This window comes from Syzygium oleosum, unplaced genomic scaffold (genome assembly GCF_021117445.2).
Source record: "Syzygium oleosum isolate NSW1041296 unplaced genomic scaffold, Sole_v2.1 Sole_v2.10, whole genome shotgun sequence".
NCBI lineage: Eukaryota > Viridiplantae > Streptophyta > Magnoliopsida > Myrtales > Myrtaceae > Syzygium > Syzygium oleosum.
The window spans coordinates 10,320,752-10,348,402 of NW_026607494.1; the positions used below are offsets into that span (position 1 = coordinate 10,320,752).

General features: G+C 39.1%; 2 protein-coding genes and 1 pseudogene across 2 annotated transcripts; 1 reads left to right on the forward strand and 2 right to left on the reverse strand.

The window, feature by feature from the left end:
• Window positions 1-3,306: 3,306 nt before the first annotated feature.
• On the reverse strand, window positions 3,307-4,287 carry LOC115680009 (protein ACCELERATED CELL DEATH 6-like). Its single transcript, XM_030603758.2, has 2 exons — window positions 4,195-4,287; window positions 3,307-4,104 (listed from the first exon to the last, which is right to left on the reverse strand). Exons 1-2 carry the CDS (start codon window positions 4,228-4,230, stop codon window positions 3,595-3,597), a joined length of 546 nt encoding a protein of 181 aa, XP_030459618.1. The 5' UTR covers window positions 4,231-4,287; the 3' UTR covers window positions 3,307-3,594.
• Window positions 4,288-10,268: 5,981 nt separating this feature from the next.
• LOC115680007 (protein ACCELERATED CELL DEATH 6-like) lies at window positions 10,269-12,791 on the forward strand. Its single transcript, XM_030603756.2, has 4 exons — window positions 10,269-11,476; window positions 11,640-12,106; window positions 12,199-12,639; window positions 12,738-12,791. The coding sequence occupies exons 1-4, from the start codon at window positions 10,825-10,827 to the stop codon at window positions 12,789-12,791; spliced, it is 1,614 nt and encodes a 537-aa protein (XP_030459616.2). The 5' UTR covers window positions 10,269-10,824.
• Window positions 12,792-13,712: 921 nt separating this feature from the next.
• Window positions 13,713-14,667, reverse strand: LOC115679925 (uncharacterized; annotated as a pseudogene).
• Between the last annotated feature and the right edge of the window lie 12,984 nt (window positions 14,668-27,651).

The following is a 27,651-nucleotide window of genomic DNA, read 5'->3' on the forward strand; positions in this document are numbered from 1 at the left end:
AAATGTGTGACCGTTCATTTGTCACGAACATGACATTTGTCAAAAGATTCTTCGTAACTAAGGCTGGACTTGTATATATGTCCGCTTGTGTTCCAGCACTCTTGGAGCTCACATTTCTTGATTTTGGAAAATGGAAATGACGAATTAATTTCTGAGCGAAGGAGAGAAATAAAATGTTATTACTTAGCCAACGTCATAGCCAAAGGTCTCTTTGGATATTTAGTTGAAAATGGAATTTCTTTGAATTATGGCATGTTAATGTTTAAACTTTCAATTTTCCGATAATTTTTAAATTTTAGTGTTCGTCTTTGATTTATGGGATAAAGTTAAAACATTTATGTTTAAATGGTTAACTGTAGCTTAAGAATGATCACTTTAGATAAAAAGTACACCCTGCTCCAAAAAATTGTATTTTGCATTGGTTTATTTCTTTGAATTAATTTTTTCTTTCACTTTGTCACCTATACAAGCTCAATTATGACAGCTTGTCGCGAATATTTGTTGAATTTAGTTGTTCCCAAAAATGGGGTGGACTCCGATGTAATGGTAACTATGGCTTATACCCAATGACTTATTGCAGGTATGCTTCATGCAAGTAGGGCCCACATATGGCCTGTGCATGGTTGATTATGGACTAGTGGCGGTATCTAGGGTTACCACTCTCTAAAATATGTTATTCTACAAAGAGTTTTAGTTAGGTCAACCTGAAGTGAGGCTCATTAGGGCCATGGTGGTCGCAACCCCATGACAACTAAGGTTGCGACCACCCCGGCGTTGTGGCCCAGCCTCGAGCAACACTTACTTGGCCATTCCTTCTCCTCTGTCCTCAAATAGAGGAGGGCAAGCTCTATTGGGCTGTGGCCTTGCGACGAGCCTTGGGTGATGTCAAAGTGGCATCGGTGACGCCAAGTCTAGGCTTGGTGTCGTGTCCAGGGTCACAAGCCCAGGCCCGATTTTGATGTGTTAACAACTAAATTTTCGCCTATGACGACAGAATATGACCTCTAATCAAAGTTGTCACCGATAACGTCATCCTACATTCATTTTTTCCGCCGAACTTCTTCAGCACTTCTAAACTAGGGACATCGCAGTTTCGAGATCTCGGGCCTGGCGATCAGAATTTCAACCAATGGAGGCCGGGGAGCAAACCAATGCCACCAACCCAACCCAGCAATGTCCATTTGCACTTTTTAGCCTAATTCAAGCCCATTAAGCCCAATTTCTTGATCCACCAGCTCTCTAATGAAACCTAGGTCCAATTAGGATAAAATGAAAAGTCCGAGGAGTTTGGACCGGTCAATGGACCAGCCTGGCCCACAAGAAAGGGGACGTGCACTGATATAAGGGTAACTAGGACTTATGCTCAAAAACCCTAAACTAGTACACTTGTGACAATTTTACTTTCCGTTAGTTTCCATTAATTTTATCATTAAATTTCTGAGTTGGATGACACATGGCAGTTGACGGATATACCAGTTTGGGGTTTTACTCTCCGTTTGTCACAGATGTATCGATTTGTGATTTTTCATTAAATTAATCTATTTTGACGGGTGATAAATCTGTCACAAGTGTACCGATTTGGAATTTTTTTCTATGGTCAAAATATTAGTTTTGGCTTAAATTATTACAGATGTACCAGTTTGGAATTTTTAGTGCTAAAAAATTAGTTTAGGGTAAATTTGTCACAAGTGTACCAGTTTGGGATTTTTCATGGTATTAACCGTTAATAGATTGACACGAAAATATAAAAGAAATTAAAAGTACACTTATATGGTTAAATAGATAAGTTGAAAATCGAATTTTTTTTTCTTTAATTAGGTTTTAAAATAATAAAATAAAGAGGAAAAGAGGAAGAACTAAGCTATGCACAAATTTTTCGTTTTGAAAGATGAAGGAAGGGAACATTGTTGGAAACAAAAATGACAAGAAAGAACAAAAATTTTGGAGGCGCTAGGGTCGGCAGTCCGTTTGACACATGGCGTTCTACCGTTCTCTCTTGGTGTCCCGCGTTAAATGTATTAGAAGAAGATATATAGTCATATGAACGTTAAAATAGGGAAACCGAAGTAGAAAAAGGAGGGAAATCTAAAAACAGTAGGATCTCTCGTTTATCAAAAGGAAATCGATTGAAGATTGTGAAGAGTTTCTCCTGGAAAGTACTTCCATAATCGGAATATCCGATCAAAAAACTTTGATGGGCAAGTGTTGCATACATTTCAAGCGAAAATAACCACGCTTTTTTCTGCACACTTTGATGAAATTAAAGTTGGCCTAATACAATCTATGTCGGTGAATCAACTAAAACTGCCTTGACCTCCACCATGAAAAATGTAGGATTGTAAGGCTCCGTTTGTTTCGTGAAAAATAAATAATTTGGAAAACATTATCCAAAAAATGACCGCTTGAATCTCTGATAAAAATAAGTAAACGGAAAATATTTTCATCATTTACGGAAAAATATAGACATCAATTATTACCGGTAATGTTAAAATATATCTCGAGTTTAAGTCCGTGAACAAAATTCGATCCGAGATGAATTATTATTTGCGAGCGTCCAAATATAAGCTATGAAAATTCAGAGTTTTCTTTTCGGTGTAAAAGTTTCGTTGGTCAAGGATTTCAAACAAAGCTAAAGAGAAAAGTCAAATATTGGAGTTTTGTTGACCGAATCCAACTTGATTTTGTTTTCTTGTCCCAGTACGCGTGGCTATCTTTCCCGATTTGCTGCCCTTCTTCAAGCGGTGGACATTCGAGCATATTTACATATATTTGCGGGTTGCTCTAGTGGTCGGTAGAGGGAGAAATATTGAAGCGCCGTTTAGTCGAGTAGTTGTGGATTATCTCCGTGGATTTATTCATGGCATCACACCAAGAATTCAAGTGTTAGTGGCGATTAAATCTTGTGATAAGATTTGTGTGCAATTCTTTCGCGAGATTAAAAGATTATTTCGTGAGAAATTGTGGGACTAAACAATGCGTGAGTTATTAGGTACAATTGAGGCTCGGGAAATACTAAGAGTGTTTGAGTAACTCGAGTGTGGTTGTATTCACCATTGTATCACGTGATATATAGTGGAATTCCGTACTGCTCGTCCCGTAGACGTAAGTCACTATGACCGAACCACATAAATTTAATGTCCGATTTATTTTCTTATTCTGTCAAATTTATTGTTTGATCGCTTGGCTTCCGCAACAGGTAATAAAAAAATTTTCATTGAATAATTATTTCGAGCAATTTAAGCGATCATTTTCAAGGAAATATTTTCTAAATCATTTATTTTTCACGAAATAAACGGAGTTTAAACAGAAAAAGTAAAGCCGAAATGGGCAACGGCTTTCTAACTTCTTTATTTCAGGTAGTTCCTAGCTGTGCTTGTTCTTCCATCCCTGCCTGTGATGCCTCGACTACCATCTGGACTTGTTAGTGATAGAATTCGTAATTGGCTTGTATACTTATGTTACCATGCAAAAATATATAGAAGGTATTGCTCAACAAAAGAGGAAAGTAACCTACCTAACTATAAGAGATACACCTAAATTTATGCTCAAAGTAAATTCTCCCCACAGTTTGAAAAGCTGGCCAGCACATGTTGACTAATTGGCGGATTCCATAACCACTTGGAGCCATCGTTCTCCCTCTTCGGACACAAACATATAGATCGCCGCGGCCCCATAGATTCCGAAGCACAGACAAAAGATCTTGAGCCACTTGAGTTTGCTCACCGCCAGAATTAAGGATGCCGAAAACGCCACTGTTAGGAAGATGATAGCCATCGACAATAGTGACCCTGCTAGTTTCAAATATTTTTTTGCTTTGCGGTGATCGGCATTGTGAGCCTGGAGGAGGGTTAAGATTGAAAGGATGGAGCTGTACATGGCGAACGCGTTGAAAATTACGAAAACCTGAAATCCTCGACTGTACAGCATGGACGGCACTCCTGGATCTGGATCACTGGAGAGATTATATCCACCGGGCAATGCTATGCCGGCGGCGAATGTGACAGAGGCCACGAGTGTGGCCACTATCAATCGATTTCCAATCTCTTCGGAGATCCATTTGTTGGGAGATGACTCACTTGCTCCAGAAGTTGCACGGCCTTGTGACTGCAAATGTCAAATCGGAGAATTAGTCATCCATCGTGAGCACAGTAGATTTTTAACAGTAAACACAGCAAGCAACCAAGATTACATTACCGCATCAGGTGTCGGTGGCGGGCTTCCGGATTCCATGGCCACATCCAGGGCGCTCAACTTGTCGTCGTTCAGAAGCTGCAAGTCACTTGCCCCCCTTATGTAGGGGGGAGCACTCACTCTTATATAGGGTCAAGTTTTTCGATCAACCGAACAGTCGATGCGACTCCCCTTGGCTAATGTCATTGATTAAAGACCCACGGTCAATTAGTGATAAGCATGACAAAATTCAGTTTTTTTTTATTAATTAATCATTAAGATTTTGTATTTCCTTTATAGCAATTGTAGCCTTGACTTTCTTCTTAAAAGTTTTCACTTTCATGTATATTTCATGTTGCATCGGAATCGATTTATTGAGAAAAAGTGATTTTTCATTGGGAGATAGCGAGACACCTCCCCACTCCAAAGAAAAAAAAAGTATGGCATGTGAAATCCTTTATACTATGGGAAATGACAGCAGGACGGTACCGTTACTCGTGGGAGGGTAACGGTATTGTCCTGGACCACATACTTTCACAAGGAAACCGGGTGACTTGTGTACCCGGTTCCTTGGGAAAATCATAAATCCCACTTGGTGGGTTTGCTAGCCCAGCAAGTGGGATTTATTGTATTAGAAAAAAAAATCAGCCAAAATAAAAATAAGGGAGTAGAAGAAATAAACTATTTAACATCATCACATTAAGCGCAAAAAAAAAACGATCTAAATATCTTTATTTTATGAGAAAATAAATGTAGGATTACTATTAATGGCGGCACCATTTGCAAAACATTTTACACTTAATAGTTTTTTAATCAAGAACTTGTCTGTTTCACTACGAAAATAGAAAAAAATTAGCAACCCCATATTGAAAGAGTTAGGATTAGTGAATCAAGTTATTTTTACCCAAAAGTTAGTGTTCCAAATCGATGATTTCTAGTTAATTCATCGATTTGCTGGGATGGAAAACTTAACTGTGGGTTGTTTTATCCTTTTAAGTATATGATCATGCATTTTTTTTATTTGAAAAGTGAGGATAGATTTGTTGTGTATGTATTTTTTTTGTTGAAAGTATGTTAAGGGAAAACATTTTTAATGCCATTAAAAAAAATCTAAAGTCAATAATCCAGGATCTTGTCATTTATTAAAATAATAATACTCCATGAATTTGCTTTTCAATATCTCTGTAGTTATGGGCTTCAAAATCTCTCATAACCTTCCCAAGCTCCGGTTGCCAAATCCTCACAAATGGGATTCGGTGGTCATTGTGGCACAGTTATTTGTGGTAAATAACGGTACTGTCATATTAGCGTGACCCTTGTACTCTATATAATGATATATAGATTTATAAAGATATTTTAGCTAATTAAAATGGTTTAGGCCTTTGTTTGGTCTCAATAAAAGTAAGGTAAACACCTCAATATCTCAGATTCTGTTAATTTTGGTTCTCAAAATTGCATTTGATAAGGTACGTCAATTTGAAGCAAATCTTAGCAATGACAATGTTGTTGTCTTTTGATAAATGATGGACCAAAGATTCGGTAAATTCCGTTGCCTTTTTTATTTTGTTTTCCAATAAGAAAACATGTTGTAACGCACAAGAAGAATACATCAAATATGACTAAAATTTACCAATGACCCTTCTTTTCCGGATGACCTCCAGAAAAAAAGTACAAAACATTTGTTTAAGCATAAAAAGAAGCACTAGAATATTAATAATGTTAATCCGTTTGATGATAGATTAATGATTTTTAACACTTGAAAGCAGAGTTATATCCTTTTAATAATTTTTACTCTATCAAGATGGAAACGAAAGTCAATTCAATATTCACAAATGAATTAATTTTTACTCTGGCCGCTACTGTCATTAATGGCAGAGGTGGAGGAGGAAGAGAGAGAGGGGAACTGAGTATGTTTGGTATTTGGTATAAATTGCTCTAAGATACAGGGGTATTTTGGTCCATGCGTAACTATACCGGGTACAATTACCCCCTAAATCAAGATGATCCCAATCCATTTATTTATATGTTGTTTTACAAGTTATTTCACATCGTCGTGGAACTAAAAATGCCACGAAATAAACTATCTAAGAATAGCTTTCTATATCACATTAAACATTCCCCAATGACCCCCACTTCTTGTGCACCATATCAAAACTCTTTAGAATAACCCAACTTAGAGAGTGTTAACTCGAAATGCTGCTCACAAGTCCATAATTAACCATACAGAGGCCATCTGTAGGCCCTGGTTGTATGAAGTGTACCTCCAATAAGTCCATGGGCATAAGTTGTAGTTATCCTTAATATCGGTGTACCTCTTTGTGTATCACATGCTTGAGGAACAATTATATTCAAGAAATATTATGGACAAGCTGTTATAGTTGAGCTAGTATAGGTGACGAAGTGTTTTAGATACAAAGGAGTAATCCGATGCAAAATACAGTTCTCGGGACAAGTGCGACCAAAGTACTAAAATTTATTACGAAAGTGCAATTGAGTCTAATAATTTTTAAATAGTGCAATCAAGTTTTACGGCTTGTCAAATCAATACAATAAAATCCCTCTGTTAAACTCCATTCAATTTGGTTAACGAAATATACTGATGTAATTTTTGATATTATTTTCCTGGGACATGTGGTCCCAATGTGGTGCCTACAGCCTACCAAGCGCCACATCATAAATTTTTTTGAAAATTCAAAATAAAAAAAGGATAAATAAAATTATTAAAAAGGAAAAAGAAAAAGGGAAATTATCAGTTGTTCACCTTTACAGTGTGGAAAGCTACTGAAAACAATAGGAAAATTACGTACTTCAATTATTGGTATGTTGATTTTGAATTTTCTACATGAAAAGGTAGTAACCAGGTCAAGAATATCTTTTTTCGGTAGAAAGAGACTTTCATCAAACAAAAACATTCGTGGCAGTGGGGGCACACCCCATCAGCATCAACACTCGCCAAATAATTTAGCAAGAAAGGTACATTGTGGAAGTCGAAGATAGCAAAGTCATTTTTCCAAATTCTTCCCAACTTTCCGGACTACTAACTTTGGGGTATTGGTAAAGCGAGAAAAAATTTGGCGTATTGATATATAAGCGGGCATGAGTTGAGGTTTCTGGTAGAATTTTCCAGATCCCCGTAACTTCTATTTATCTATATGCCGCTACGTAAGATTTTTAATTGCCGTCTTGAACAGAATTGTGATAGAGCGTATTCTTATCATATTGATACAAATTTGAAGGCTTTGGTGATATAATAAAAAATCTAGAATATCGATGCTATATTGAGCATAGTTAACAGTTTTAAGAAACAGTTTAGAGTTTTAGGTGACATTTTCCCTTTCCTGAATACTTAATTTTTCTTATCTTGAGTAATTCATCGCGTTCGTTTTCGCTCTTTAGGTCCAGGAATTGATTTGCCCCGTTTCACTGTCCATATGATAGCGGGATCTTTTCCATTTGTCGAGAAGTAAGAAATGTCGACAACTAGAGAGCTAAAAGACAAACAAACATAAAGACAAGTCCAACGTTAGGTACAGGGAATCTTCTAGCCTCTGTTCCAATTGATGACAAAAGAACATTTATGTGTTTATTAAGGCCTTATCAACGAATATCTCTGAAATATTTGTTAACGATGCTTAATAGAAAAATTCGATTTCCCATTTGTCCAGAGACAATTTAATCTAATGATTCGTATTTTTCTCGCGACGCTAAGTTATGGTTTAGCATTCGACCAAAAAAAAAAGTTATGTTTTAGCAACTTATGAGCACCCGATCCAAGAGAAGAATTTTTTTTTTAAACATTAGGAAAAAAAAAAAGAATAATTGGAGAAGAGTGCCTGAGAAATGGACAATGAAAGACACGGTGAATAGCAGGCAATAGGGACATAGAAAATGATCAATCCATTCATATGGTAAATATCTCATTTGTTGCATGTTGGTCCCCTTCCAGAACTCCCCACATTTGACTACGCACTTGCTTGTTTCGGATATTCCTCTGTGTATTAGAAGATATTTTGATTACCTTAAGTAATTTATCACGTTTGTTTTCTCTCCTTGGGTCCAGAAATTAATTCGTCACTTTCACTGTCCATGCGATAGCGGTATTATTTTCATTTGTCAAAAAGTAAGAAAAATCGGCCACTAGAGAGCTAAAAGACCTTGAACCAAAAACAGAAAAGAGAAAAGAAAGAGAGCTATAACACAAACAAACATAAAGATGGGTCCAACGTTAGGTACAGGGAATCTTTGGACCTCTGTTCCCATCCATGACAACAAAATTCCATCAGCCGCACTCTTAACATTCAATGCGAGATGGAGATAATACAAGGATGCGGGGTCTCCGAAAACAGGAGATGCCGGCTTGCAGAGGGAGAGGGGCACACCCGATTAGTCATGTTGCTGAGGCCCACTTAAAGTCTTAAATCGGGAGATATTTTGCATTCACGTGTAGGCCTCGCTCAATCAAAGTCCTTACCGTCGTACTCTGCCATTCAATGCAAGAAAGCGAGAATAGAGACAGGATGTGGGGTCTCTCACTAAAGAAGAGAAGAGTTAAGATGCTGCCAATGGTTATGATATGAATCTGAGATACAGAGGGGACTACTTTACTTGCATTAAGGCCAAACAAAGCCCTAAACCTTTTTAATTAGCTAAAATGTCTTGACCAATCTATAGATCATCATACATATATTTTGAAGGATTTGACATGCCCTACTTTAATTTCATTTATTTATTTTTTGTCACCATTTTTCTCAATAAGTCGATTCCAATGCAACCAAAAAGAGACATGAAAGGGAAAAAAATACAAAATTAAGGCTGCAATTGCCGCAAAGCAAATACAAGTTTTTTATTCATTGATGCATAAAAAACTGAATCTCCTCATGTGAAATTTGATCTTGATGGATTTCCTTTATACTGATTATCTCATTTTTCAGCGTTTGAGAGAAATACTGTTAATTAGTAGGTGCAATGCATAGAATGCCAAAAGAAGTCCTTCCTTGATCAATTTGCAATGATCCGGGTCATAACACGTGCGTCAAAACCTCAAAAGAAGTAAGGCCTAATTCTAAAAAAAGCGTCAACTTTAGATCGAGAGACAATTCTGGCCCGAACTTTTTTTTATCCCATAAAAAAGCACCAACTTTAAGTCGAGGGACAATTCTGGCCTAAACCTTTTTTTGTCCTGTAAAAATGCATCAACTTTAGTTCGAGGGACAATTCTGGCCTCAATTTTTTTTGTCTCATAAAAAATCACTAACTTTCACCCTGATCCCAAATCTGACCTCTCGTCGACTTTCTGTCTGAAATCACCCTTGTTTTATGGCTCATGTCGATAAGCGATGGTCAGCTTCAGATTACGTTTAGCCAGAGAGATTCAATCTGAAGATATTTTTGACTTGGTGGTGAAGTGAAGGTGACGAGCAGTTTAACCGTTATTCTTCAAGCTGTGGCTTAGAGAATAAGACAATGAACATTGCTTTAAATCCAGCCAGCAAGTCACGCGGATTTATTGCTAAGGTGAAATAGTCAAGTTAGATAATCAATGATTCTAAGTCAATGGGGGTTAGATTTGAGATTTAAGTGAAAGTTGATGCTTTTTTACGGGACAAAAAAAAGTTGGGGCAAGAATTGTCACTTGACTTGAAATTGGTGCTTTTTTAAGGGACAAAAAAAAGTTCAGGCCAGAATTGTCCCTTGACCTAAAGTTGGTGCTTTTTTATGAGAAAAAAAAAGTTCGGGCTAGAATTATCTCTCGATCTAAAATTGTTGCTTTTTTTTTTAATTAACCCAAGCCACTTAAGGTGGTAACCAAACCCTTAGGTTGAGCTTTCAAACCGAACCGAATATAACCCGAACCGAAAATCCAGCTCGGTTCAATTCGGTTTGGTTCGGTTTTCCTTTTTTCCCGGCTATCTCCACACCTCCACTTGCTTATCCACGCCCTCAAAACTTGGAATGGCAAAACAACCCACCGTCCCACGGTCGCCACAGTGCTTCTTGAAGCGCTCATCATCCTCCTTCATTTGCCTTCTTCAGCAACTTCTTCTCCTCTTTTGGGAAGAGGAGACAAAATTAAGTTATTGAGAGTTGAGATTGACTAATCAATTTGTTCAATGTGATTCATGTGAATTTTTCCATATCTAAAAAACATACCCATGGAGTGCGAGATCATTGAGGATGAGGAGTATTGATTAAAAAAAATTCCCTTCGTTTTTCCGGGTTTTATTATAATTTCTAGTTGTGATAATTTTTTTTTTCAATTCGTGGATCACTAGTTTAAGGTAAAAGTTCCATTTTACAGTTGGCTCGGCATTATTCGTGGTGAGTCTGTGACTTTCTTTGGATTGATCGAAAGAGTACTGAATAGACTCGTTTTATTAACGATGGAATGAACGGGATTAATCGTAGTATGGAAATTCAATCGAAACTTGTGTTCTTTGAACAGCATGGGTCTATTTGACTAAGACTCCACAGCAACTTCTCGGGCTGATTACTATTTGACTGTGGGGTCTTTGATCAATGACACTGACCGAGGTGAGTCGCATCGGATGTTCGGTTGATGTAAAAACTTGACCCTTTATAAGGGCGAGTGCTCTCTCTTCTCTTGCATTCTTACTATAGTGGGGAAGTGATCGAAAAGGACTCCCGCAGTCTGAAATGGAGCACGCGATACGCATCGGCGGGAGCGAAACAAGGGCGACGCCAAACGAAAGGCTTGATGCTATGAAGAAGAGAAACGTCTTGACTCCAGATAACCAGCAACCTTTGGGAGATGGGGATCTGAACAAAATTATGGATCCTAACCTATATATCGCCACAAAAACTGGGGATGCCGACAAATTCATTGATGCATTAGAAGTGGTTTCTGAGTCGAGGAAACTAGCTTTGTCGCTAATTTTCGACCAAGTCAACCCCTCTGGGAATTCATTGCTTCATGTAGCAGCAAGCTCAGGGAGAGATAATGTCATGGAGCTCATTCTCATTCATTTTCCTTACCTCGTGACCCGAAAAAACTCCTCGGACGATACTCCGCTCCATGTCGCCGTTCAAGATGGAAGGCTCCACGCGACAAGAAAGCTGATTAGCCGGAGAAGAGACTCCGACATTATATACTGGAAGAACAAGGATAGTAAATCTCCGTTGTATCTGGCGGTCGAAAACTGCAAGTCGTCGGACTGTAGAGATCGCAAGGGGGCGGGCTGGGAGATTCTTCAGCTTCTCTTGGAAGCTTCGGCCGGAGATGAAGCTTACGCAGTCAAGATACAGGGTATGTGGCCAGTTTTGGCCGGACTTGAGGAGGAGAAATCAGGTAACGGATACTTTTATGTGTAGTTCTAGTCCACAAATGCATAGATGTAAGTAAATTGCGCTCTTTTGGTTAAAAGCAAATAACTCTGCAGGAGCTACCAGAAACAGTTATTTAACGAGTAAGTTGCACCCAACCTAAAAAATGCTTTGGCCTATAACATCAGGTATATTGCAAGAAATCGTAGATCAGCTTCCGAAGTTACTTCACGTGCGCGATGAAAACGGGGGGACGCCACTGCACTCTGCAGCATCGATTGGAAATGTTGGGGCAGTGGAGCTCCTGCTGGGTAAATGCAGTTACCTCGCCCTTCAAACGGACAAAAACGGCTCCTACCCTATTCACATTGCCTGCGAAGGCGGCAATGTTGACATAATTCGCAAGTTAGAGGATATGTGGCCTGACCTGGCAGAGATAAAAAACAAAAAGGGTCAGAATATTCTTCATGTTGCGGCCAAGGGCGGGCACGATAATGCGGTCCAATACATACTCAAGAAATGCAAGCCCGTCATCGAGAAGCTGGTGAATTCGAAAGATGTCGATGGAAACACACCCCTCCATTTGGCATCGATGCATGACCATTGGGAAGTTTTGCTTTATCTGACAATGAACAAAGAAAGCTCTTATCCAGCGGTAGTTAAATTTTGGCTACAGGCCGTGTTTACTGTTAACTGAATCTATTATGCTCATGATTGATGACTAATTCTCTGATTTGACATTTGCAGTTAATAGGAAGTGGACATTTAATTGCCGACGTACTGCGAAGCAAAGTTCGAGACGTTCAGTCACCAAGAGAACAAAGTTCTGGAGCAAGCGAGTCATCTCGCATGGAATGGATCAAGAAAGAGATTAACACTCGATTGGTAGTGGCCACACTTGTGGCCTCCGTCACATTCACAGCTGGCATAACATTGCCCGGTGGATATAATGCTCCCGGTGATCCACACCCAGGAATGGCGACCATGCTGCACAACCGAGTGTTTGAGGTTTTCATAATTTTCAATGCATTGGCCACATACAGCTCCATCCTTTCGGTCGTAATCCTTCTCTGGGCTCACAATGCCAATCTCCGCAAAGCAGAAGAACATAATGGCTTAGCAGGGCCACTATTGTCGGGGGCTGTCAACCACATGACAGTGGCATTTTCGGCAGCCTTAATTCTAGCAGTGAGCAAACTCACTTGGCTCGCAATCTTTCTTCTGTTCTTCGCAGTCATTTACCTCTCGGAGCTCTCAAATTTTTTTCTACTGAGTTACGCGTCTAGGTATTACTTCCAAAGTCGAGCAAGAGGTCCGCGTTTGATCTGGATTTCTATTAAGATATTACTGGATAAAAAAAGGGAGACAAGGACATCACAAGTGTAATAATTTTCATAAGGCCTGTTATTCATAGTTAGCTGGATCATATATTAGGGTTTTCAACAAGAGATACTTCTCTATATACATCTACTCAATGATCCGATGTTTATCAATACTGAAGTAATTTAAAGACTGATATATTGGTCCGATGCTTATATGTTGAAATACTCAACGGATAAAATTTATTACTAATCTTCGAATTTTGGTGCTTATAATATGTACTTTTTTTTTGCCAGGTAAGTGAGTTTTATTCAAATAAACAAAGCAGACGAATCCTGCTATGAATGATAGAAAGGCTACAGAATTACTCCATGAATAAAGCAACTCTAGCTAAGAGTGTCCAGTTACTACAGAATTACTACTACTCTGAGATTGAGCTAAAGGATTATTTGTTTGGATGATGCAAACCTATACAAAACATCACCCATTTAACTATGGACATAATATCACTAATGGAAACAAGAAAATTATCATTATGAAACTTTTGATTCCTCTCATATCAGATGAGATAAATAACATCACACTATGCAATATCGCAAGCAACATTACCTACAACTTTCCACTTCCAACTAGCACGAATCCACTGCAACTCATCACTATAACTTTGCCTAATTCTTCAAATACCACAGAAACTGTGAACAAAGCTCCAAACTTTACAAGAAATAGCACATTCTGAAAACATAGATTCTAAAAAATAGCAAAAAGAACATTGTTCAATGTTGTTCATTGTCATGAAACAACGAAGGGACTATACAATAGACTTATTATTCATCACTCTAACTCAACCTAATTCATTGAATACCACAGCAACTATAAACTAAGCTCTAGACTTTACAAGAATAGCACATTCAGAAAACAAATGATCCCAAGAAAACAAATCATCAGTCATTATCATCTATCATCTCTTGGAGAAGCATTTCCACAAATATCTTCCTGTTGTCTTCTTGAAATCCAAAAAAGAGATGAATGCTTTCAGGATCATTCACAATTTTTCTGCATAAGTTAATTCAATCCATAGTATTTAGAGACATTTGAAGAAACTCCTCATTAGTTTTTCTTTTATCATTATCCAAATCTTTTAACATGTCCGATGCGGCTAGACATCCTCTCCATCCTTTTGTTAGTTTTTTTCAAGAAAGAGCCAAAAGTACCTACAATCTCAACTAATCCAGCAGCCCATTTATCATTTGTTTTAGCCATTTTTCTTCTTGAAGGATCAGAATCATTTTGTATATGAGAAGATGATATTGGCTCTAAATTTTGACTTGCACCATTAGTTGCCTCATCATCATGTTTCTCACCTTCTTCATGATCTACAGCCGCATAGGCTTTTGAAGGGCTTTCACGAAGAATTCCTTTGGCACGGTCTTTTCCAAATATCGTTGCCAGTCAATCATATTGAGGGAAGGACTTCCCTCTCAAAGAAGAGGCGAGGCGCCTGGATAGGTCTACAAAGAATTAAAAAAAAAAAGAAACAAGTAGTAAAAGAAAATGAGAAGAAATGACACAGACCTTGTAATATTTTTTCCAATCATCCTTCAAATGAATATCGACACATTGTTTTTCGTGATCCAACCCAAAACCGCCTTGACCTTTTAAGTCATATATCTAATTGTACAACTTTTTCAAGTTCTTCATCTTTGACTCTATGTGAGGATTATCCCTGATGCCAAAACTAGGGAACTTTTCTTCAAACCACTTCTCTAACATAATCATGTAACCATTCTTGAAGCTGTTTTTCAATACCATCTAAAAGCACATTTTCTTCTTTGTCCATACATGTCGGTGTATCTTTATTCCCCTTCCTAGATTTTGACTAAAATCACTACCTTCCATTCCTAAACATCTCGTTGCAATTGTAATAACAGAAAAAAAGACATAATAAAAGAAATTAATGATAAAGGATAGCGTGGTAGTGAAAATGTAATGATAGAGATAGCGCAGAACTAAAAATTTGAAATGATAAAGCCATAATTCAAACATTACTTAACGAATATATGTCTCAAAATTGACAAACCAGCACCATATTACACATGTCTAATAGCAATGGAAAAAAAAAAAACAACTTACAGCGTAAGTCTTACAACTATGGGAACAAATGATTTTTTAAATAATGTCAAATCATACACCTCCCTCATATCCTCGATTTACATTCCACTCATTAAATATTTGAATGGCCAAATTTTGCCTCCGTGTCGTCCAATGATATGATGGCTCAACAACATCAATTGTTTCCACATCTTCAATCGGGTTAGCAACTTCATTTGACTGTGCCTTATTTGAATCAATAGCCATTTCTCTTCTTATCAAGTTATGTATAAGGCAACAAGCTATGATTATTCGACCTTACTTTCTAATTATATAGAAAGATTGACTCCTAAGAATTGCCTGCTGTAACTCAAATAGACCGGAACATCTATTTGTGACATTTCTAGCTTGAGAATGCTTCATGTTGAAGTGCACCTTAGGAAAATTTGGCGTACAACCTTTTGTCCACTTGGATAGGCGATATTGACTACCTCAATAAGAAGCAAGAAAGCCGCTCCATTAGTGTATCCAGAATCTACAAGTTAATAATTACCTAATAACAAATGATAAAATTATTTATGGTCTTGGAATCGAAAAAAACTACATGATAAAGAATGCAACATAGTTATAAAGGGTTATCTTACCAACAGGAAATCTTAAGACCATTTGGTTTAACTAAAGCATCTTGAAGCACTCTAGAATCTGTTGCGGAGCCTTCTTATCTAGGTAAAAACATATATAAATCTCATGTCACATGAGCAAACTCCCACCACGTTGGCTGCTACCTCACCCTTTCTATTTCGGTACCTTGGTTTATCAACCTCCGGAACATGTACCCTAATGTATGTGCCATCTAATGCTCCTAAGCAACCCTAGAACTGGTTCGGGTGAGACAAGAAGAACACACCTTAAACCATTTCCATCTCTTTGTACATTCCTCAGGAACTAGTTCGAGTGAGACGAGAAGAATACTATGCATTCTCATCACCGCACTTAAAACTAAGTTAAAATACCCACTTATTGTCTCCCCAGACCTCATAAATTCGAACTTGATGACACAATTTTTCACATGATGGTCAAGTACATGTAGGAACATTGCCACTTGCTCTTCTATAGTTACAACTCCATCTTTTTTTAACCGACCAATTATGCGTCCCAACTTGCATAGAGTAAATGTAAGTCTATACATCCTAAGTTGTTCCACACAATTCAAGTCATTGCTGTTAATGAGGCAATCAAGGTGATCTAAATGAGCTTAGCTTATAACAAATGTGTGATCCTTCAATATTTGCTTGTGGTAGTGCCTTTCAGCAACAATGGACACCAGAATCACATACATCATACACAAAAGCAAGATCTGTAGGCTCATCTCCTCTAATAACAAAATGCTAAAAATTTCTTTTCTATCATCGTGATCCATTTCTAATGAGGAAAAAAAACAATAACATTAGGCAAGTACAAACTGACAAATTAGATAATAGCAAAATCATTCAAAATACTATATCTTTTTTAAATCAACATATTCTCATAAAATCTCATTGAATCAATCCATGATCATTGTCAGAAATACACAAACACAAAGGAAACGAACCAAAGTTGATTCCTGATTATTGATGACTCTTTTGACCTCTCTCAAGACATAGGAAGCAAACTCCCAATTCCAACTCACTCAGCAATTTAACAGACTAAACCTTATTGTATCTCAAACGACAAATGATTAATAAAAAGTTAAATCATGAGTAATGACTATGCAAAATCACCCTTAATTTTATGAGGAATGGAAGACATGGTAATTGCAAGGATAAGGAAAATCAGATGAACAAGGTAATAAGCATCGAAATCAAAGGAAAAAGGTGAATAGTATAAAAAGAAAATAAAAGAAAAAGATATAGTGTTCTCGTCAATAGAGGAGAATGGACCTTGCTGTCTTGGATGTTATATCAATTTATATCAATTGATATATCACTCAGAAGCATCCTTGTTGAAAGAGAATTTCATATATTTAGAAGTAGCAACACTAGCAAAATCGTCACGTAGCATACGTATGTCACTTGATTATACATCATAATAATCATTTTTGAACATAATGATAAGTCCTTTCCACACCTTGTTCTATAGGGTAGGACTTTTATGAAATGAGGTCCCAAGGTGTGAAATTTGAAGCCACCAAGTGAAGTTGAATCAAATAAGACAAACTATTCAACGCGAACAACATAAGTTGCAATTCACTGTGCAATTGTACTTGCTTTAATGATGAATTGACTACGACAAGAAACGTAAAAAGGCTATAGCGATATCAACAAGATAGTAACAAGAGAATACCAAATCTAGAGAGAGAGAGAGAGAGAGAGAGAGAGAGAGAGAGAGAGAGAGAGAGAGAGAGAGAGAGCATGATAAAAAAGCCCTTCGCAAATCATAAAAGTATGCCAATAGACATGCGGTACTGCTGGTAAAGAGATTTTGGGGTGGAGATGCTAGTATCACAGGTGTGGGGTTTGACTCTCGCACTTTACAAGAGGCAAAGCAAAAGTCAGAGAGAGAGAGAGAGAGAGAGTTAGAGATAAAAATAGAACAAAAAAAATCAGAAAAGTATAGTGCTTCAACTATCTCGCCGCTTTCGTAAAGCTTCGATGTGAATTGAAGAGCTACAAAGGAGAAGGCGCTTCGAATCTCGCCGCTTTCACGAATTAGAAGCTACTACGAAGGAGTGTTAAGGGAAGAAAATACTTAACAAATATTTAGGGAATATTTGTTATTCTGTTACATTTTGTATCTTATCTGTTAAGGGAAGAAAATATTTAGGGAACATTTGTTATTCTGTTACCTTGTGTATCTTATCTCTTAGAGTTCTTTATATATATTGTATTTGCAACACAATTATGTACATAAAAAAAAAGAGGAATAAAATTTTCTTCTCTAAAACCTAATTCTTCACTAAGCCTCACAGCTTCCTCATGTATCTACTGCAATTTCAGTAGCTTCCTTTACATATATTGAAATTAATTTTTTTCAAGTTGGTATCAAAGCCATACTTTGGCAAAAGCCTCACCGATCCATGTCTAAAGAAACATCATCTTCGGCATCGACGCCGCCATCAACCGCCTCGAATAACCCCACTCTCATGTCATCACCAAGTATTGGGGGGAAGCTAACCGGGACGAACTTTCCGTTTTGGAAAACACAGATCTCACCGTATTTACGCGCTGCCCACTTGCTGTCCATTTTGGACGGCACTGAACCTTAGCCGAAGGAGACTGTTAAGGAGATTGCACCAGGAGGGGATGTTATGCAGATGACCAATCTAGCATTTGAAAACTGGAAATTTCGAGAGTCCAATGCCTTGGCTTGGATCCTCAATTCGTCGACTGCTCCGATAGTTGACCAATTGACGAGTCACACATTCGTAGCAAGTGTTTGGAAGTATCTTGCGGACTCGTATGCCGCTCAACCAACTGCTTGCGCGTCCGCTTTACGGCTCTAGCTTCAATCACTCTCAAAAGGCCACCGATTTGTCACGGAATTCCTATAAGAAGCTACTAGCCTCACGAACCAGTTAGCTACTATTGGTGAGCCTTTATCTATTAATGAATATCATACTCAATTGTTTCGTGGTTTGGGTGCTGAATTTCAAGGTCTCGACACCGCAATTTCCGTTTTAACTCAAACCGGGTCTTTAACAAAGGACTAACTTCATGCCTTAATTCTTAATCACGAGGGAAGGCTAGAGCTAGCGTCAGTAACAAATAATTAGCCCCCACCGGTGGCTTTTCAGACCAGCCAAGGACCGCTTTCTTCTCGGCAGATCCGTCACGGGTCCAACAACTTCCATGCAGATTTTTATCAATTTGGGAATTTTTCTAGAATATCCCATGGCCATGGCTCACATTATGGAACTGAAAATCGCGGGAGACGCCGCAAAGGAGGAGGCCCATTTTGTCAGCTTTGTGGCAAGCAAGGCCATAAGGCCAATACATGTTACAGTTTTGTTGGATCAGTTCGGCCCGCGCAAGCCCAATTGATGGGTCTGGACTCACTACCACAGTATTTGCCGCCATCAAGTCTACTGTTTACTTTCACATCTTTAGAGTGGTTTGTTGATTCAGGTGCTACACATCACGTTATGAACAATTTTGTAGGACTTACAAGTGTCGCCCTATATTCATGTCAAACTCAGCTTGTTGTGGGTGATGGCGTCTCCTTACCGATCACCCACACGGTACACTCGTGTCCTCTTCTCCGTCCTTTATACTTTGTCAAATTTTAGTCGTACCCGGAATTACTAAAAACTTACTTTCCGTGTCTCGATTTGCACTTGATAACCATTGTGTTTTCCAATTCAATTCTAACTCTTTTATTGCCACATCTATTAAAAATGTTCAGGAAATCCTCTGCGGAGTAGTTGACAATGGGCTTTATCGCATCACCCTTCCGTCCTGCCACTCTTCCACGCCTTCCGCGTTGGTTGCTTCTCTCACTCTATGGCATAACCGCTTTGGACATGCCACCACCGACCGGCTTGTGCGTCTTCTCAATTCATCCAACATTAGTTTTAGTTGTTCTTTATCTTCAGTTTGTACGGTGTGTGCTATGAATAAAAATCACCGCCATAGTCATTATCCTACTTTGTCTAGGTCAAAACATCCGTTGGAATTAATTCATTTTGATATTTGGGATCCCTCTCCTTTATTTCATTCAACGGCAATAAATATTGTATTTGTTTTACTGACGATTTCTCGCGTTTTACTTGGTTCTATTCATTCTCATCTCGTAGTCAATTTTGTTCAATTTTTAAAGCCTTTCACAAACTTGTTGAAAATCAACTTAACTGCAAAATTAAGTCCATACAAAGCGACGGAGCACCTGAATTTGTCACATCCACCGAATTTGTCCTATACATTAGAGAGCATGGCATTCACCAACGGATTTCTTATACTTATGCACCCTATCAAAATGGGATTGCGGAACGGAAACATCGACATATAGTCGAAACTGGATTGACTCTTCTTCATCAAGTTTCTGTTCCACCAGTGTTTTGGGAGTTTGCTTTTGAAAATGCGGTTTAATTGATTAACCGCACGCCAACACTATTCATTGATAATATTTCACCTTGGGAGGCTTTATTTTACACTAAACCCGATATTACGCATTTACGTGTTTTTGGTTGTACAGTATATCCATTTCTTCGCCCTTACTCACCCCATAAGCTCGCACCAAGATCCAAGGTTTGCATATTTATGGGCTATCCTCTGGGATGTAAAGGATATCGCTATTATTGCCTCATGGATAAGCATTTTTATGTTGTTGCGGATGCCATTTTTGATGAGGCCATCTATCCTCTTGCTGCCACGCCAAACTCCTCTCAAAATGCCTCAACACAAACAAGTGTGGAACTATTGTTGCCTGCTGATTTGTCCCTATCATCCTCGACACCTGTTGGACCACCCGAGTCTCCAAGGATTTCTCCACCAAATCCGGATGTTCCACTTATTGACACCACCCACACTGCAACTGAACCTGTTGAGGTACCACAAGAAACTCCTGCCATGGTACCAGCATCATCTTCACATCCTATGATGACCTGTCTTCAAGATGGGACCATAACTCGTCGAACTTTTAAAAGAAATCACACCTCGGCTCTTGTGGTTTAGTCCAGTATTCCTGAAGAACCCACTTGTTTTTCCAAGGTTGCAAAGGATGAGAAATGGCAGCTCGCAATGCAGTCCGAATACAAAGCACTAATGGAGAATGGCACATGGGATCTTGTTCTGCTTCCCGCTTATGCTCGACTCATCATATGCAAATGGGTGTATAAGGTTAAACTCCGCTCCGACAGAACTATTGAATGATATAAAGCAAGATCGGTCGCCAAGGGTTTTCATCAACAAGAGGGTATCGATTACACCGAGACGTTTAGTCTGGTGGCCAAGCCCGTTACTATACGCACGGTCTTGTCTTTGGCATATTCTCAACATTGGTCCATTTGACAATTGGATGTCTCTAATGCGTTCCTACACGGATTACTTGAGGAGGAAGTTTATATGACTCAATCGCAAGGTTTCGTTGATGCGAGTAAGCCCGACTATGTTTGTCACCTTCGACGCTTGTTATATGGTCTTAAACAAGCGCCTCGCGCTTGGTACACCCGCTTGAGTTCCTATTTGTCCAACTTGGGATTTGTCATATCCAAGACCGACACCACCTTGTTTGTCAAACACATGGCTGATTTCACCATTTACTTATTGGTGTACGTTGACGACATTATTTTAACCGGTTCCCCAAATGCTCCATTACATGATCTCATGCAATCCCTTCAGTCGGAATTTGCTATCAAGGATTTAGGGGACATTTATTATTTTTTGGGGATTGAAGTGCTTCATACCAACAATAGGCTACATCTTCACCAAGGTCAATTTGTGAGGAAAATACTGAAAAATGCTAATATGCAATCTACCAAACTCACTGCTACTCTTACCAATTCCGTGGAACTAGACATGGTTGCTTCTCATGAGCCACTTGCGGACCCATTTCAGTTTCGAAGCATTGTGGGAGCACTTCAATATCTCACTCTTACGCGGCCCGATATTGCATATGCGGTGAATTCGGCTTGTCAACATCTTCACGCCCCCATTATGGCCAATTGGCAGGCCGTGAAACGCCTTCTACATTACTTGGCCGGTACGGTCTCGCATGGTCTTCTTTTTACTCGAGCGGTAGCCACTTAGCTCCATGCATTTTCTGACACCAGTTGGGCGGGCGACCGGACGAACCGTCGCTCTGTTGGTGGGTCCTGTGTCTATCACGGACCAAATCTCATCTCTTGGTCATCTCGCAAGCAACGGACCATGGCTCGTTCCAACACCGAAGCAGAATGCAAATGCCTTGCAAATACAACGACGGAGTTAATGTGGCTTGAATATCTCTCATGCACCACCCGAGCCGCCCACTCTTTGGTGCGATAACTTATCTGCCATCTACTTATCTGCAAATCCTGTGTTTCATGCTCGAACCAAACATGTGGAAATTGATTACCATTTCATTCGGGAATGTATTACTTGGAAACAATTGGTAGTCCGCTACATTTCTACTGAAGAACAAACTACCGATATCTTCACTAAAGGCTTGCTTACCCGCAGGTTTCTTCAATTGCGGTCCAAGCTAATAGTTCACCCTCACCATTAGCTTGCGGGGGGATGTTAAGGGAAGAAAATACTCAGCAAATATTTAGGGAATATTTGTTATTCTATTTTCTTTTGTATCTTATCTGTTAAAGGAAGAAAATATTTAGGGAATATTTATTATTCTGTTATCTTGTGTATCTTATCTCTTAGAGTCCTTTATATACATTGTATTTGCAACACAATTATGTACAAAAAAAAAAGAAGAGTAAAATTTTCTTCTCTAAAACCTAATTCTTCACTGAACCTCACAGCTTCCTTATGTATCTATTGCAATTTCAGTAACTTCTTTTACATATATTGAAATTAATTTTTTTCAAGTAGGAGACTTGACTCTTCACTGTTTTCGTGAACCTTCATGTTCACATGAATGAGTTCCATTGCGTGAAGCTTCAATGTTAACGAAAGAGAAGGAGAAGGAGAGCCTACGGTTTTCTGAAATAGCTTTTTAAATTATGGATAAAGGAAATCCTATTTATCTTTATCCCACCCTCACATGGGATTTTTTTATTCGAGTTATGTCCTCCTTGGACAACAACCAAACACAGGATATGATGACTTTTATCCGGATGACCAAACGTAAGTCGTAACTGGGGTCCAAGGGGGTATGCAATCCTGCAATTAGTCAACATGTAGGTTCCTTTCCTTTTTTGTTGAGAAATACCTTTTATATTTTTTTTCATGGTAGCATAAATAATGCAAGCCGATTACGAATCATATCACTAACAAGTCCTGATGCTATTCGAGGCATCATAGACAAGGGTGGGAGAACAAGCACAGCTAGGAACTATCCGAAGTGAAGAAGTTAGATAGTCATTTCTCATTTTAGCTTTACTTTTTCTACTTACAAATCCTACATTTTCCAAGGCGGAGGTCAAGACAGTTTGAGTTGATTCACTAGCATAGATTGTATTAGGCCGCCCTTAATTTCATTCGAGTTTGCAGCAGAAGCGTGGTTGTTTTCACTTGAAATGTATCCAACACTTGCCCGTCAAAGTTTTTTGCTTGCCATACTCGTGTTAACATCAAAGTTTTTTGCTTGCCATACTCGTGTTAACATGCAGGTATTAATTGCTTTCGGAGTAATTTTTTCCTTTGAATAATTCAGAATTAGTGATAGTCAATTAAGTACATAATAAAGAGGAAAAATTCCAAATAAGGGCACGAAGTGGATATTGTCTCAAATAAGGACCTGAAGTGGCCAACTCGTCTCAAATAAGGAGCTTTGGCCAGTTGGTGACTATTCCGTCGTCGAAGAAGAGGTATTTTAGTCAAAAAAATTAGAAGTATGTATATTTTTATTTTTTTTACTTTCCTTTTCTTTTCCTTTTTCTTTTTTCGTTTTCTTCTTCCCTCCCTAAACGTTGTTACGCCTGGCCAGCGACCTCTGTTGGCCTCAGGCAAGGGCCGCCTTCACCAGCGTCGGGTGAGGGCTGTCCAGCTTGCGTCGAGAGAGGAATTGCCCTCACCGACGTCGGGTGAGAGTTGCCTTGCCTGGGCTGGCAACGGCGAGGGTCGCCTTCGCTCGCCCAGCGCAAGTGACGGTGACCCTCACCAGATCCGGCGAGGGCAACCCTCTCCCTACCTAGCCTTGCTTGCCCAGGCAAGGGCGACCTCCACCAGCCCCGGCAATGGCCAGCGGAGGGAAGAGAGGAAAAAAAAAAAGAAAAGGAAAAGAAAAAAATAGAAAAAGGAAAAAAGAAATTAAAAAAGGAAAATAAAGTTTAAAAAAAAGTTTAAAAAAGTAAAAAATGAAAAATACCCTTTGGCCAACTAGGTCAGGTCCTTATTTGAGATTGATATGGCCACTTTAGGCCTTTATTTGAGACAAGATCCACTTCAGACTCTTATTTGAAAAAATGAAGGCATTTCAAATCCTTATTTGATACAATGTCCACTTCATGCCTTTATTTAAGAAAATGAAGGTACTTCGGGCAATTATTTGGAATTTTCCCTAATAAAGAGGCTAGGGGAATGAGAATCGACCTTCTAATTCTCATCAATCTTTGCTCCAGTACTTGCGACTTTTTTCCTGACTTAACTGTTGATCGGAAACGGCTGATCCATCTTGCGATATGATGCATATGGGACCTTATTTTACTCGGAGGTCGTATATTCCAATTATGGCAGTCCCTTCTAGGAGAAACTCTTCACAATCTTCCATCGATTTCCTTTTAAAAAGCGAGTTCCTACTATTTTTTGCTTTCCCCCCTTTTCTACTCGGTATCCTTATTAAAACATTCATATATATATATATATATATATATATATATATATATGTATGTATCTTCTTTTAGTACATTTAACGCGGGATACCAAGAAAAAAGCCCACGAGCGTCCCCGGTAGAACTCGACATGTCAATCAAACCGTCAACTCTAGCGCCTCCAACATTTTGTTCTTTTTTGTCATTTTTTTCCAGCAATGTTCCCTCCCTTCAGCTTTCAAAACAAAATATTTTTACATAGGTTAGTTTTTCCTCTTTATTTTATTATTTTTAAACCTAACTAAAGAAAAAACTTTTGATTTTCAACTTATCTTTTTAACCATATAAGTGCACTTTTGATTTCTTTTATATTTACATGTCAAACTATTAATGTACCATTTATTAGTTTTGTAATTTTGGAACGTGTATATGTACTGGATTAGGTTTTGGGCTTGTTGAACAAGAATAATCTTTGTAATTTTGAGGAATTAAGGACTTTGCAATTGCTTTGTTCCCTTTTTGTTATAATTAATGATTGAGTAACGCGTTTGAATTCGGATTTTGAGTTCAGGTCATCACACAAATCTTTTCAAACTTCAACGAGGTTATTATCATTTAATTTTTTCGAATTGTAGAAATTCCTATATTCCAGTTTACAGATTTCATAGTTATTTATCTTTTCCTTTGTTCTTATAATTCTCCCCAAAGTTGTACTTTCAAATGAAATTTTATATCACAATTTTGTGAGTTAAATTCCTGGTCACCCTCCCTTCGAAAAAAACCAAGCACACGGTAATTCTCATATCACCAACCAGAAACCCCAACATCCACCTCTCCAAATTGTACACTCCCCCGCCCACCATCACTTGCCGCCGTAGGGCGCCGCCCCACACCTTTGGCCATTGTGAGCTCTGTTACCCTACTCCAGCTGTTGCCCCTAACAACGGAGCCCTACTCTTTTTGTTATCTCTGAGTTTGTACTCTTCTCTCTCTCTCTCCCCTTGCCACCCACCGCGGATGACCTCGGCACCATCGCATCACCACCTCACGGCCACCCTATAGCACACGGCCTGCACTTCGTTTCTTTAAATCAGCAAAGCGATGAGTAAATAATTTCATTTGTTGCCTGTTGATCCCCGAGTCCGGCGACGAAGAAGGTGTGAAGATGAAATTTTCTGACTCCCTTACCAGAAATCCCCACTTTGATGAGGCCCTCGATTGTTCCGGATGTTCCTGCCATTAGGGACTGGGTATCAGACACTTGTGTACTTCATGAAATAAGATTATGACCCTTTGAACACCCCATAGAAAAGAAGGGAAAATTACCAAAATAATCATAAACCTATTGCAATTGTGTCAATTTAGTCATAAATCTTCTGTATTTATGCCAATTTAGTCCATTCAGTCAATTTTGGCCGGCCAACGCTAACGTGGTAGTTTTTAAAATTTTTTTGATTTATCTTTTCTTTTCTTTTCTTTTCTTTTTTCTTTCTTTTCTTTCCCTTTCTTTTTTTTCCTCCCTTCATCTTCAACCTCTAGCTAATCGTCGGAACCGGCTGGCGACCGGCCAGAGGCGAGGCCCAGCTAGGTTGGCCCTGCCGGCCGCTAGAGAGGGCGAGCCTCTCCTGCCCCTAGCGAGGCTTGACCTCGCCGTTGCTGGGTGAGGCCGACCTCGCTAGTGGGGGGTGAGTTCGAGCCTCACCAAATCTAGGGAGGCTCGTCCTCGTCCTTGTCCTCACCAGTAGTCGACGAGCCTCGCCATGCATGGGTGAGGCTCGACCTCGCGAGCAACGGCGAGGATGAGCCTTACCAGTGGCTGGGCGAGGACGATCTCTCTAGTTTCCAGCGAGTTCGAGCCTCACCAGTGGCCGGCGAGGCTGACCTCGCTAGCCCTTTCCCGACGAACGGCCAAAGGATGAAGATGGAGGAAAAAAAAAAGAAAGGGAAAGAAAAAAAAAGGAAAAAGAACATAAAAGAATAAATAAATTCGAAAAAAATAAAAAATATATATTTAAAAATTACCACGTCAGTATTGGCCGGATGGCCCGCACTGACTGGCGTCTACATCAGCGCCGGCTGGCCAAAATTCTCTTAATGGACTAAATTGACATAAATGTAAAAGGTTTAGGACTAAAGTGTTAGCGGTTCAGAAGAGAATGAATGCAAGTAGCTGGCCATTTAACACGAGTCAAACCTTGACTTGCAGAATTTTATTTTATTTTTTTTAAGATGAGACCCACGTAACCGAGAGTAGAGCAAATCAATCCAAACGAGAATCTCCCTGCACATCTTATCCAAGCCATTTCCTAAATTTCTCCTTAAGAGTAACAAAAGCTATGGATGTTTGAATCAGCAAATGGTAGGATAAGAAGATGGTGTCCATTCGTAAATTCTTTTCAAACCCATCTAACTTTGCACACTTAGTATTGATTGCAACCCATTTATCTCCCTCAACAGCCCATACGGAGTGGAATATGACACGTAAGAAATACAAAGCCTGATAGAAGAACAAAGCAGTGAAGAAGACCTGAACATGCCATCGATTCTAAAGGTCAATCGGAATAGAAACAACATGGTAGAAGTGGCGGCGATGGCGCACACTAGGCAGAAGTGTGACTGGTGGTGCTGCGGCGTGGTATGGAGGCGGCCGCCGGCGAGATTCAGCAACGAGGACAGAGTACAGCAAGCAGTTCTTAACGTGTTGAATAAGTTTGCATATCGTCAGCATGAAGAGCAGCACGGTCAGCAAGTTTCTCTGAGCCTCCGTTTTGGAGATACTCACTCTCGCTCAGTCACTGGTCCAAACCTTGAGGTCACCACTGCGGAGTCACAGATCATCTCCATCTTCAACAGGTACTCCTCGAAACAGAGTCCAGCTTCGTCATTCCATCACACACCTTCCTGGCAAACTTTATTCCTCCATTAAAGCACAGCCAATGGAAATGGAATTCGGAAGACAATGAGAGAAGGGAAGAAATTAAAACGAAACAGAGATAAAAAGGCAAATCTAGAAAGAATCAAAGTCATATTTAGATTTAATCAAATACGAAACGACCATGTAGGTGCGGTTCTTGGTTGATGGATTTCTATAATCATCAAGTTTGTTCCGTTTGTTGCTATTCCTAACCACCGTTGATGAGTTCTACAAGCCCTGCAACTTCTCAGTCTTTTCTTCGAGCTTCAATCCTGAGAGCTTGATGTCATTCTCTCCACCATCTTGTTAGAGGGGAGAGAGAGATGAACTGAGGCTTGCTATTCAATATGGGTCTAGTTTCACTTTTCGAGGGCTAAGGTTTTTTAAATTATTTATTATTACAAAAATGTATATTTGACTTATTGGCAAACATTCAAGTGTCACCCATAATAATCAAGGAAAAAGTTTCACACATTCTCTACCCCGTCGGTCGCAGTGT